This window comes from Athalia rosae, chromosome 3 (genome assembly GCF_917208135.1).
Source record: "Athalia rosae chromosome 3, iyAthRosa1.1, whole genome shotgun sequence".
Lineage (NCBI taxonomy): Eukaryota > Metazoa > Arthropoda > Insecta > Hymenoptera > Athaliidae > Athalia > Athalia rosae.
This window is the reverse complement of record NC_064028.1, coordinates 8,535,416-8,548,079: the sequence shown is the minus strand read 5'-3', so window position 1 is coordinate 8,548,079 and position 12,664 is coordinate 8,535,416. Positions and strand designations below refer to the sequence as shown.

The following is a 12,664-nucleotide window of genomic DNA, read 5'->3' as shown; positions in this document are numbered from 1 at the left end:
ATACAGCTAAATATCCTTACGTCCTTGTTATATATTTGCAAATCTCAAATACCCCGTTATCGCATACCCATTGATTTTATTATATAAACTTGAAAAGATAAAAAAAAAATCAATCTCGTTATAAACATAGTTTTTTGATCTCTGCGAACTGGGCAGAATTTTTATTCGAGTCTATAAAGTATCTAAATAGCGTGATGTGTTATTTGCGCACACATGCAAATTTATAGGCTCCTAAAACATCGTCACGAAATAATATTCTGCAGGGACGTGAACCAATTTACAGACGAAATTATTTTATAATAATACATGTGACTACAGTTCAATTTGAGAACGAACATGAAGAAATTAAATGAAACAAAAAAAAAAAAGGTATCATATGAAACGCATACATGAGATTGAAATCTTGAACTACATATAGAACACGGGAAACTGATGATTATTTTAATACCGTCATTACGGTTTACTACCCATATAGTATACTTTAAAGAGTACACATATGATGTACCTACTCCATTTAATTTTCGTTCATTTAAAATTATTTTTTTTTTTTTCTCTTTTTTCTTGAGAAATTTCATTAGATTATACTCGTACAGGCCTATGCATATACTTTTATGGATGAGTGCAGACGTATAATGCGACAAAAGAAAAGAAAAGTCAGCAAAAAAAGTGTTAATTTTGTACGTCCTAATTGTTCATGATATGCGGCCCTTAAATCTCAATTAACGTAACGCGAGCGAGAGAATTGAACGCGTGTGCACGGAGTGAACTCCGGAGACTTCGACGCCTGCATAAGCGAGCACCATCGACGCCCCACCACATCGCGCGCCGCGAGCGCCTAAAAGCCTGCAATCCCGGTTTCCGACTGTGAGCTACACGTGCTCTAGGTCCTTATACTTTATAAATCCGTTCGATTGGATTCTGAGACCTATGAAGCTGTTTTATAACTTCGGAGATGACAATGAACAGTTTCGGAATCCGACTAGACGAATTAACGTATATCCCTGCGTCGAACTTAATCGCTATGCATGCGCGTATATGAACCCACATTGGTGTATATCGTTCTATGCGCCGTATGTACCTGCCGTTCCTGCGCGGCGCGCACAGTTTCTTGATTTCATTATTTGTTTTTTTCGGGTCGTTATTTTTTCGTCCTTCTCACTCGCTCTCTCGCCTTCTCGATCCTTCTCTTCCTCCCGATCCCGGCTCTCTCTCTCTCTCTTTCTCTCGCTCTGCAACTCGCTCTATGGCAGTGAACTACACAGCCAATGACCGCGAGACGGTCCGGTTTTCTCACGTCGTCCAACTCACGACAATTATTATTATGTATATCTATCTATATATATATATATTTTATATACGCCATGTATATACATATACACGTACATGTATTTAAGGATAATATTCGAACAATTTGAACCTATATATGGGACCGGCTGTTTGTAAATGCTATATTTACATTCGGATTGGTATAATATTTATGTTACTTCAATGAATCGATTTTATTTATTCATTTCATACACATCTCGAAAACATTCACACAAAGGTTAACCGAAAAAAAAAAAAAAAAAAAAACAATGAAAGATTATTTTCAGACCCAAATTAACGGGGGTGCCATGGGATGAAGAATTTTTATGCCATGTGAAATTAAGCCGCGAGTTAATGAAACTTTTAGTTATATTTATAATTAATATCGAGTTAACGAAGTTATTCATTCGGTTGAAACTTGAACAGAATTTTTATAATCTCTGATTATGACGAGATAATTCTAATTAAATTATTTACAATATGGTTTAATGGCTGTATGTACGCAGCTTGCGGTGATTCAATTCAGGAAAATTTTCATTACGTAAATCTTCTAGGTCAACTTCGTACGCACAGCAGCCCTGAATTATAGAGGTCGAGGCACACTGCTATGTGCACTGCATGACTAACAGTAAAATCAAATAGCTCGGGACAGTGTGTGAAACTATTCAATTGTAGAATTGTAGACTATAAATCTGCTAGTATAATACCTTGTGTAATAATACCAAAAAAATCTGACGATTTTAACGATATAATGCTATTAAAATCCGTCGAATATCAAACTATATACACCTGTAGGTAAAATACCAAAAAATGTAGAAAAAAAAATCACCCGGAATGTGACTCCCGTTTTTACTAGTCTACAAGAGAATTAAGATAACAGGTATAAAATGCGCCGTATGTGAACATCAAACTGCATGGATCGGCGTGTGTTTCCCACAGTGCATAAGTTGGATATAAGCTGCGATACCGATCGTTCGAGTTGTCGATTTCTTGAACGGCTTCTGCAGCGCACGTCACATACGTATAAGGTAAACGTGCATGTAACGCGCATTTGCGTTCGCTCTTGCACTTGACGCATTTTTTTCCGTTTTATGTGCCACGGCTCGAAAGCCTAGTATTTCAATATCGCCCGAGATTGCGTGCGTGCGCTCGTATACATTATATGTACGTACACTATGCGCGATGGTGTAAATATATAATTACTCCGAGGATTACCATTTTTTCTTCAATTATTAGCATTTGAATAATTGACGTTGCGGGCGACCGCGGACACATAATATACATATGTATAGGCGCGATAAAATGGGAATTTTCGTACGGAATCTTCGATCCGTCGTACCTTTGAAATTCACCGCTTAATTTTATCAGCTATTTCGTTTCGTTATTCCACATATTATACGTGTACGCCGCGAAACCAATCCGATTAAATTGAGGGGCAGCTCAACAACACTTGCGCTGTATATTTTACGTGTAATTATTCATTTTCGACACCGTAACAGCTACGTAATTATGTCGGGTCAAAGTCTCGAAATTATTGCCTCTATAAAGGATGACCGAATGACGAATCTCGCGAGGAGTATCATTACAGGAAAAAAAAAAAAAAAAAAAAACACAACAACAAATCGTTCACTTTAGTCGGTGAAAAAATTCCCCATAAGATCTTACCTGGTATTATCGTTAACCGCGTAGGTACACATACTTGAGTGATTCAAATACTTGATATCATTATTACATATAATTTTATGAGATCACGAGCAGGATGAAGAGAATGAAATTAAATCCGCTGGTTCTGTGCAACTCGCAGATACGTTTTGTTCTCACATTCGGACTGTAACTCTGGAAAATCTACGCGATTCTCTTTTCTCTCGCATGCCTACAATTCGCGTTATTATCACGTTCAACAGACACATGTAATATACGTATTCAATATATATATTTATACATGAGTAATATATACCTTTGTATTTATATAGATTATACGGCTGTGTAATATACCGTTTCTCCCACGTATATTTTGCAGAGTGATTATGATGTGCTTTATTTTTTAGGTATTCAATTTTTCTTTTCTATTTTTTGTCTGTACTATATACGTTCTTTCATTGCAGTTTTGAATTTATCGCATTCAGATTGAACTTTTTTTCGGATTCATTTTCGTCGATCGAAGTCCTTCGCTCCACCAAAAACCAAAATCATTTCAATTCGCTTCAATGCCGAAAGTGAAAATGCATTCTAGTTCTTGAACCCGATCATTTGTAGCACGGCGAAATGCGTGGAAGTGAGTTTTTCAAAAGAAAAGAAAGAAAAAAAAATGTAAGAAATGAGTTAGAGCCGGAATATAATATCGATCTCCGTAAATGGCGGATGAATATATGGCAAAAAATGTTACGTCGAAGATCGAACAAATGACAATCAACGATCACTTAAATAGGTTGGAAACAAAACGTATATAATGGGCGAGGCGGCAGTGGATCGAGAGACAAAAAACTGGCATTTGTCGAGCGCTCGGAGTTCATATCTGATTTGGATGCTGCATTCGCGTCCTACCCGATGCCATCTCAACTCCGTAGGATTTGCTTCGCGGTATTATATAGATTTCACTCACTATACCTAATTTTGCCTCGAGTATATCACTGCACGCATGACTTTAGGTATTTCTCAATGTTTTTCATCGGCTCTCGGGATCCCCTTCGTCCGATCCGTGATATCAAAATCCTCGCCGTGGCTTTACGTCCTTCATTTTGCCGTACGGTTCCTATACAATACAAACGTACACGCGCGCACGTGTAGGGTTACAAACCACTCAAAACCGCGTCTAAATCGTCCGGCAAGAGTTGCCGCTCTCCAAGGGGAAGGAATGCGACCAAATTCCCTCGACATTCCATCAACGTTTTTCCCGTCATAATCACCCGGACAACTTTTACCAACCCTTTCCTACCTCGCGTCAACCTCTCTTTAGACTTGCGACGATTCTCCGCGGGTACCGCGGCATCCCGCTACCGTAAATGTAATCCCGTCTGTCAAAATATCGAATCAGAAAAATACGATGAGAAGGAAAATTTCATCGCCATTTCTTTTTCCGTGTTGATAAAATCGAGATAACGTTTACTCTTTTTTACACGTATGTCGCCGCCTTCCTGGCGCATATACCACGTTTTCAATTTTCAAGGTCTATCGATAGAGAAGAATTACAAAGGACGACTATCGCGTCGCGGTAGACTTTGCGTGAGTCGTTTGTCAAAAAATTGAAATTCACGTAGCTTCTGACGTATTCGAAGTTGAAATTTTTCCCCGGTATCTCGCGCCTCCCGTTCGTATCGAACGTTATTGGGGTAGCCTCGGGCGGTCCTTTCGCGTCATGTAGTAGACCGCGTGCAGACGACGCAGTTGATCCCGATCGTCGCGGTGCATCCGCGCGAACCCTATACTTAGCGCTTATCTCTGAGAATATATACCTATTTTTATTTTTTTAAATCGTTCGGCACGCAGCAACGGCAGCGGCAGCGCACCGAGTATTCTCTATAGAACACCCGATTCTCCTTCACAACCGAACCGTTCGAAACGCAGGTCTGGGTCCTCCAGGCGCATTTCTCGCCACGGGACCGATCGAGTCAAGCATAAACGAAGGTGTATGAAATTTATAAAAGAGGATAAGGGACGAAATTACTCCGGCGAAATGTATCCTCCTCGCGATTCTACTCGGTCGTTTTCTTTCGCTCCCTTGTAGCGCCGCGTCTGATTTTTTCTTGACGATCTCGTACACAACCGATCGTCATATCCGCTTGCGATTCTCTCCGATTGCCGCCGCTAATTTCCTCTGATTTTATTTCAGCGAATTTGCTTTACACGAACGGTCCGTATACCCCGTCTCGGACTCGGACGAGAAAATTTGCCTTCGAGGGCTTCGAAAATGAGCCGCGTCTACTTACATGTGTTGTTATACTCTTCGTATATTATAAACCTGTACCTATAGCATTTCGATACCTACAATCCTACATGCGCGTATACACATTACCTATAAATTATATGTATATGTATATGTATATGTTATTCGAGTCTGCATAAGTTCATGTGATCAACTGCGGCAGCATACATATGCACCTATAATATTGCATCGAGCGACCCTTCAGCTCCGGTAGATTTATCGGGCGGCATTTTTCAATACATATATTTTTTATTGCCCTTTAATCCGCTGAATATTTAGCGGTTCCTTTTAATGTACACATAGCTATACTTGACCAATTCCAAGTATACCTACCCGATCGAACCGGGTGACGTTGAGAAATAACGAACTGCACATGCAGTAAAAAAAAAAACAAAAAAAAATTAAAAAAAAGTTAAACAAAAAAAGCAAAAGGGAATCGATATCTAACGACGTGATAGAAAAGCCGATGCGGCACAAGTTCGGCTATATAATTGAATGGAAAATCAACCGACATCGAAATAAAATATTATTACGTAGGATCGAATTCAGCTCTTTGAAATTGACCAGAAAAAATTAATACTCAATTTACTTTTTGTTCATTTTGTCTTTTACAGATGAAAAATCAATTACTTCCCAGGTTAGATGCGTGATTTTATTTCTGATCTATTCAGTGGAAGGATGAAGGCATATTTTGGGTTTTATTATCGTTTTTAGAATTTTTTCAATCTGGTTCGAACAATTTCTTCGCATTCAAATGCGGCCGCCGAACGCCTAGTTCGCCGATTGGTCGCAGCTTTGACGCGGGAGCCAAGCAACGATCGGGCGATCGTCATTTCTCTCTGGACGGTCTAGGAGTTTTCTTATCCCACTTATTCACAGATTTCTTGTTCAAATATCGTGCTACAGATACTGAATAGTTAAAATTCATCGTTCTACAGATGTCATTGTCATATTGTGAGGCAATTGCGAGATAGCCAGCAAGATTTTGACTGTGAGTAAGTAGAAATTCAAATTCGAAATTTTTCGTCGTTCGGACATTGTTAATTAACGTTCTTCGAATGCACAAAAAAATATTAACCGATTGCGTTAGATGGCGCCGCATGAGCCGAGGCAGTGGCACTGGTAGCTCGACAAAAGATAGTCTTGAGGTGGTTCGTACCTGCGTAACAGCGATCAAAGATCGGCGGTCTCCGTCTTTTCTAAGGTAATTTTATTGTTGAATTTTAGCAACGTGAACCGTGATTATCAATCACGGTATATGGAATCGATCAATTTGGTTAGCGGATTTCGAAAATTCCTGAAAACATGCAAACGGAAAAATTGCAGAATAACCGACAATAACTGAAGTCCGATCGGATGCACATAGTGCGCGATCAGCGATTTGAAAAAAATAGGAAGATTCGGTAATTTTATTGTCTGTATTTTCGGCACACCCGATATAATGTATAATATTGTAATTAATGTATATACATCATCATCAAAGGCGTAACAAAAATGCGTGTACTATACGCATATAATGGTTACGCGATACTTATAATTCTATACGTACGCCAGAAAAAAAAAGGACGAGTACATATTTATAAGATGGTATCGTAATTTTTCGATTTCTCATATACGTTGTGGTACCATAGATTATACGATATAACAATGGTGATTTTATTCATTCAAAGTAAAAACTACCTTGCACGACAGGTATAAGGATGCAAGATCGTTCCTAATTAGTTCATAAGAAGAAATATTTACGATTCGTCTTGCTGATAATTAGAACCAGACGTGATATTGTGGACACACGATATCGCGAATCGGAAAAATTTCCTGCACACATCACGGTCTTCGTACATTGTACAGATATACCTAAATACCCTATATATACGCCTCAACTTCGAAGACAATTCAATCCTGACTGCGTGAGCAATTTCAATTATTTGAAAATCATAGCGCATCTTTACGATCGCTTCGAAAATATTCTTCTCTCTTTCTCCTCTGTTTATTACCGCTTCGTTGACTAAAATAATTTAAAGAAAAAATAATTAAATAATAGAATGATAATCGCGCTACCGACAGGTCGTCAGTGAAATTCCCTTGCAACGGCGTCCAGTATCCTCTGAAATGCTTCCGGAGTTAAACCCAAAAATGTTCTCTCTTGAGGGGGTTGCACCGATCGACGCCGTCGGAAAAAATAATCCTCGTAATCGTCGGAAGCAGGTGGATTTACTTTGGCGAAGTAAACGGCGGCGAAACCACTGTATATCAATAAAGCTGCCGTCCCGAGCTGAATAAACGAAAAGAAAAAGAAAAGAAAAAAAAATAATCAGATCTGAAGATTTCGAAAACGAAAGACATCCGAAATGCCAAGTTTCTTTTTTAATTTCAATGGGGAACGTACCTGAAAGACAGCCCAGAATTTGTAGCTCCCTTCGTTTATCAGAAAGTCATAATATCCACCCAAGTAATCGCCTTTTCCCTCTTCAACCATGTTCTTGGAATCGTCCTGGTCGTGCATGTCGTCATGATGGACGTCGGGGACGTCATCGTAGTCGTCGTGATCGTGACCTCCTCTCTCGTAACCCCCGGGTCGGTACCTTCGGGATTGTCTGTAATTTATGCAAGAGATTATCGTTGCTACGTGAAACTCGAAATACGAACAATCGAATCGGGAATATATTAACGAAGCTCAGATTACGGTTTCACGAATTGAACCGTGGTACACGGACATTGTGTCATTCGAATGTTGAATAAATGATCTCAACCGTACCGGAAGTACTGGGCAGTCGTAGCGACCGCTGAGTTAACTTCCGTCGTCGTTCTTAGACTTTCTTCTTCTTCTTGTTCCCTCGTTCCCGTTACCGATTCCATTTCCGTTTCCGTAGTAGGCGCACTCGACGTTATCAGAGGGTATGCTAATATCAGGATGAGCAGAGACTCGTGCAGAATTTTCGCTCTCATTTTGACTTGACGGTGAAGAAAAAATGTAAAGATAAAAATAACAATGAAACACCAACGAATCAATTTTTTAAATTATCGAATGGTACGAAGAGGAAATATCTGTATATCTCTCTGGAAAAAGTTGAATAATGGTTTCGAAACTTACTCACCTAGATAAAACTTGTTTGTTTTTCAATACGACAAAATATTTGATTTATTTTTCCGAGCACTTCCAAGCTTGGTATTTGCTTTTACAAATTATAATGTGAAAAAAAAAGCATCCGAAGCACTCGAACGAGATAAATCGAAGTAGAAGTTTTTTTAGTTATGAAGCATTTTAACTTTCTTCGTATTTCGATATCCGCATAACATTCAATTGACTTTTCTTCTTATTCTTACGACCGTTCGTTATTTTCTTTTCTTTTTTTTTTATCACAGCTGTTAAATCCGCGGATAACGCGGACTAATTTTGAAACGGAAAGGACGTGTTCTAGGGAAAATCTGAAATCGAACTGAGCATCCCAGTGGGCGAGGGTGCAGAAGACGCTCTTTGCCTCGTTTTTCGTGCTCTACGCGCTCCTTCGGTAACTGTATCACAAGAAACGTTAGGTAAACAACCAATTGGTGTTAAATATCCTAATTGTTACAAATTCAACGAGTCCTACCGACTTATATGCGCGCCTTTCGTAGATATAATTGACCGATATGCACGTTAAGAAAAAAAATTTCAAATCATCAGTAGCGCAGGAAAAGATCAATTAACAATTTCGTGGTCATCGTTGCGACTTGGACGAGATAAAAAAGAGAAGAAAAATCGCTTCATCTTTGACAGAAATGCGTCAAATGCACCGTCGAGCTGTATTTTTTCTTACGATCGGTTTTTTCTTTGGTTCATACTCTGACAGCGAGTCCTCGATGAGAGAGAAAACCGAATCGTAAAAATCTTCGAATTTGGAATTCTATTTAATGACATACTATTTTTCCCCCTCCGTTTTCGGCCCGAAGATCGCTTTATCGGGCTAAGGATGAAATGAGAAAATCAAACATCATTATGGGAACTGCTACTGCTCTAAATTTTTGTTGGCTCAATTCGTTTCCATTCAAACATTCCAGACTGCGTTTTAAAACTTTCCGCTGTTTAAACATAGCCACCGTATACTTTTCACTGCTGCAGGAGCCTCCGTTCTTTTTTTATTCCGACCCAATTGTCCAGTTACTAAAGTTTTAACAGATCCCACATACGATTTATAATTCATACAGAGCACCGCATGTTTTCATTTTTTAACTTCTTTCCGTGTGAAAAATGTCAAAAAAAAATTTAGACCCTCGACAGATTGAACTGCGGCGATGCGATGTATCGCTTGTCACTTTGTATTTCGCGAGATTATCGCGACTGATTTTTATTGCCTTTGGAATCTATGGTAAATTTCGAAAAGTTTGTCGAACGAATTATCAATCGGTTCTGTGCCATCCGCGATCGTCCGAGGTGTAGTAAATAAATAAAATGCTTCGTATCGATTCGCGCTACCACCAGTTAGGTGTTCCATATTTGAAAAAGAGTACGTTAGAACAGGCGATTAGCGATCTGAACCAAGTCCCGTTGAAATAATACTCTAAACAAGGGTGATAATCACCAGCAGCAAGACTCTGAACTCTTAACAGACGTCAAATCGTCAACGACGCGTGTTCTGTTATACGTACAGCATCATCTCTGAGTACTCAGTCATCCGCATCATCGTCATCGTACGTTGTCCAAATAACAGCGCGGTTATTTCGAAAATTAAAATTCACGTATATCAATATCTTTGGGTAACAGACCTTAACGAAATTGGGTCACGAATTAGGCAATCCATAATCCAATTTTTCGATTCCTTAATGACGGTTGATAATTTTATTTTTATTTTTGTTCAATTTTTTCACCTGCTGTACGCATACATATATGTATATATAAACGACAATGAAAAAGATGCTGATCGGAATACCGCTATGTAAATAATTTTATTTCGATACATATACATATATGATACAAAGATGATTAGATTTTTCATCTATAAATATATACTTTTTTTTCAACACATACCTAGACTTATTCTGTACAAAAAATATGGCCACATACGTATAAATATATTACATTTATGTTACTCGACTTAGCCGAATCGCGAAGAATTCTTCAAGCCAAGAATTGGTCGCAAAAAGGCTTTTCGGAGTGGAAAATAAGAGATGATATTCGCTAATAACCTGATCTATTATCCTCTCGTGTTGTCGTTAGACCGTACGAAGATAACAAATTCAATCCTCGGTACATCGTCGGTCGTGAGAAAAAAAAAAAACTTCATCAATTCTTCCCGAAAGCCTTTCTTGCGGTCTCGATGCCTTCCAGAACTTTGACGGTCATATCGAGCCACCCGGGACCTTCATTCGATTTGACGCTCCTGCTGTTTCCAGCTGCGGCAGCAGCGAGGGTCGACGGAAAATTTATCTTGTGCCTGGCAATGCTCTTCAGAATCAACGCCGCGATGTAGATGATGAAATATATACTGAAGTAAAGTGGAATGTACCACAATTTCTTTCCGATGTAGTAGTACGAGTAAGGTCGTTTGCTCAGTCGTTGGTCCATCATTTCCGGAGGAGGTGTCGTGTGATCGTCGGGTAAATGATCGTAAATGATATCATGGTGGTAGTCGTGATCGTGATCGTGATCGTGGATGTAAGGATCGTCTACGAAAGATGGACGGTCGAAGTGACCGGCATATTCTACAGGCTTCGGAGGTACCGAGCCACCATAAATTGGTCCAGATCCGTAGTTCGAACTGTGAAGCTCCTTGGTGATTTCGGTATCGTGATCGTGGTCGTGGTCGTGCGACTCCGGATCAGGATAATCCGCCGGGGGGCCGTAAGACCCCGGCGATGGCCCGAACGAATCGTAAGAACTGGGACTCTGTGGGATAGAAAAAAATGACGTGAGCCAATGACAAACTACTCGGTTAATTCTCATCGATTTTCTCCCGCTTTCCTCAATTACCTTTGGAAATGAATCGGGCGCTGAAAAACTCTCCACGGAGGACGGTATCACGGCGGATGGTTTGACGTCGACGAAACTCGGTGGTTTGTAGTCGTAGCTTCCTGGGAAAACCGGTGAAGAATATCCCGCACTTGGACCGAACGAATTTGAAGCAGATCCCGCAGGAGCGGACGAAGATGGGGAGGAACTGCCGCCCCCGCTGCTGCTACCGCCTCCCGCCATTTGCTGCAATCTAGCTGCGTTCGCGTGAGCTACGTCGTGCTGGAAGGACGCTGGAGGGTGAAATCTGTCTTGGGCCGGTCTCGATCTACCCGCAGCCTTGGCGTCTAAATGAGCGATCATTTCTTCGTCGAGCGTCGAATATCTGGGGGGAAAAGAGGTAATCGATAGAGATATGTATTGATCCCCGGTCGAGATCGAAGGATTCGGCCGAATGGCTCACCTTTTGGTCGTCGGATAATCGACCGCTTCGCCTTTGTGGAGTTCCGGAATTTTCGGAGGAACGTAGACAGGTGAAACCGTTATGCTGATGTCCGAACCGCTTCTTCCCTCGATAACTTCCGGTACTTTCGTTGCGTTGGGGTTGAAGGTCCTTGAGAACAAGTGATATTGGAAACTTGAAAATCTTCAAATTGTAATGCACATACCTCATGATCCAGCTGAGTGGTCCGCCGTGACTTTTGTCGGCTTCTTCGCCATTCTTAGTCACTTTTGCGTAACCCGTAATTTCCGGTAAACTAGCAGGTGCCACAAGTCCAGTTGAGAGGGTCAAAATGAGAAGCTGGAACCTCATCTCTACGGGCTTTCATCTAAATGACCAGACCACCAGCTTCTTCTCCTATATATAGACTCGTAACTGTAACTTTCAGCAACCAGTGGTAATATTATTGTCGTAACGTTACTACGGAGCTTCGGGAAGGACGTCATCTCCAACCCTCTCGCGAAGCCGGAGCAAATATAAATTGACAATAATTTACTCAATTTACGAAATTGAAGACTCGGAGATTCGAAGCCATTTGTCGAACTTGGATTTCTCGACGTCGTTACAGTCTTTCGTCTGTAGCAAAAAAAAAAAAAGCCGATCGATTTTTACATTTCGCAATTTCTAGGTACTCGAGTTCGATCGAGCACCGATATAAAATTGCTCGAAACAATTTCCGGCGGACGTGGATTTCGATAACAATTGTAATGTCAAAAGATTCTCTGCCTCTGACGTTATAGGCGCTAAATATTACCGCAAAGATTCTCTACGAAATTGTTCTAATTCGTTCTACAAACTGTAACAGACCGTTACGCTGACGTTTCTCCAGACGATCAAGTATGTATGGATCTAGATTACCAGAGTATCGATAGAGTCGTTCGACATTTTAGCTCTTTTCTGTTGTAAATCCTTTCGATACGATCGGAATTTGGTCAGTTCGCATTCGAACTATTCGGGTGAGGATCGTAAAAAAAAAAAAAAAAAAAAAAAAATGAGGAAAATATCAGAG

At 40.2% G+C, this 12,664-nt stretch overlaps 2 protein-coding genes across 2 annotated transcripts; both read right to left on the bottom strand.

Moving 5' to 3' along the window:
• Nucleotides 1-6,694: 6,694 nt before the first annotated feature.
• On the bottom strand, nt 6,695-8,862 carry LOC125500390. Its single transcript, XM_048653295.1, has 4 exons — nt 8,323-8,862; nt 7,983-8,178; nt 7,614-7,821; nt 6,695-7,499 (listed from the first exon to the last, which is right to left on the bottom strand). The coding sequence occupies exons 2-4, from the start codon at nt 8,171-8,173 to the stop codon at nt 7,296-7,298; spliced, it is 603 nt and encodes a 200-aa protein (XP_048509252.1). The 5' UTR covers nt 8,174-8,178; nt 8,323-8,862; the 3' UTR covers nt 6,695-7,295.
• A 1,625-nt stretch (nt 8,863-10,487) lies between these two features.
• On the bottom strand, nt 10,488-12,013 carry LOC125500182. Its single transcript, XM_048651852.1, has 4 exons — nt 11,822-12,013; nt 11,617-11,766; nt 11,175-11,538; nt 10,488-11,090 (listed from the first exon to the last, which is right to left on the bottom strand). The coding sequence occupies exons 1-4, from the start codon at nt 11,965-11,967 to the stop codon at nt 10,488-10,490; spliced, it is 1,263 nt and encodes a 420-aa protein (XP_048507809.1). The 5' UTR covers nt 11,968-12,013.
• Between the last annotated feature and the right edge of the window lie 651 nt (nt 12,014-12,664).

What these genes read in the sequence shown, in the direction of transcription:
- LOC125500390 (XM_048653295.1), bottom strand. Translation starts at nt 8,173, where the DNA reads ATGAGAGCGAAAATTCTGCACGAGTCTCTGCTCATCCTGATATTAGCA. An exon ending in ACGACTGCCCAGTACTTCCG is followed by an intron (nt 7,822 to 7,982) that starts GTACGGTTGAGA and finishes CATAAATTACAG; the next exon opens with ACAATCCCGAAGGTACCGAC. An exon ending in AATTCTGGGCTGTCTTTCAG is followed by an intron (nt 7,500 to 7,613) that starts GTACGTTCCCCA and finishes TCGTTTATTCAG; the next exon opens with CTCGGGACGGCAGCTTTATT.
- LOC125500182 (XM_048651852.1), bottom strand. Translation starts at nt 11,967, where the DNA reads ATGAGGTTCCAGCTTCTCATTTTGACCCTCTCAACTGGACTTGTGGCA. An exon ending in CCACTCAGCTGGATCATGAG is followed by an intron (nt 11,767 to 11,821) that starts GTATGTGCATTA and finishes CTTGTTCTCAAG; the next exon opens with GACCTTCAACCCCAACGCAA. An exon ending in GATTATCCGACGACCAAAAG is followed by an intron (nt 11,539 to 11,616) that starts GTGAGCCATTCG and finishes TTTTCCCCCCAG; the next exon opens with ATATTCGACGCTCGACGAAG.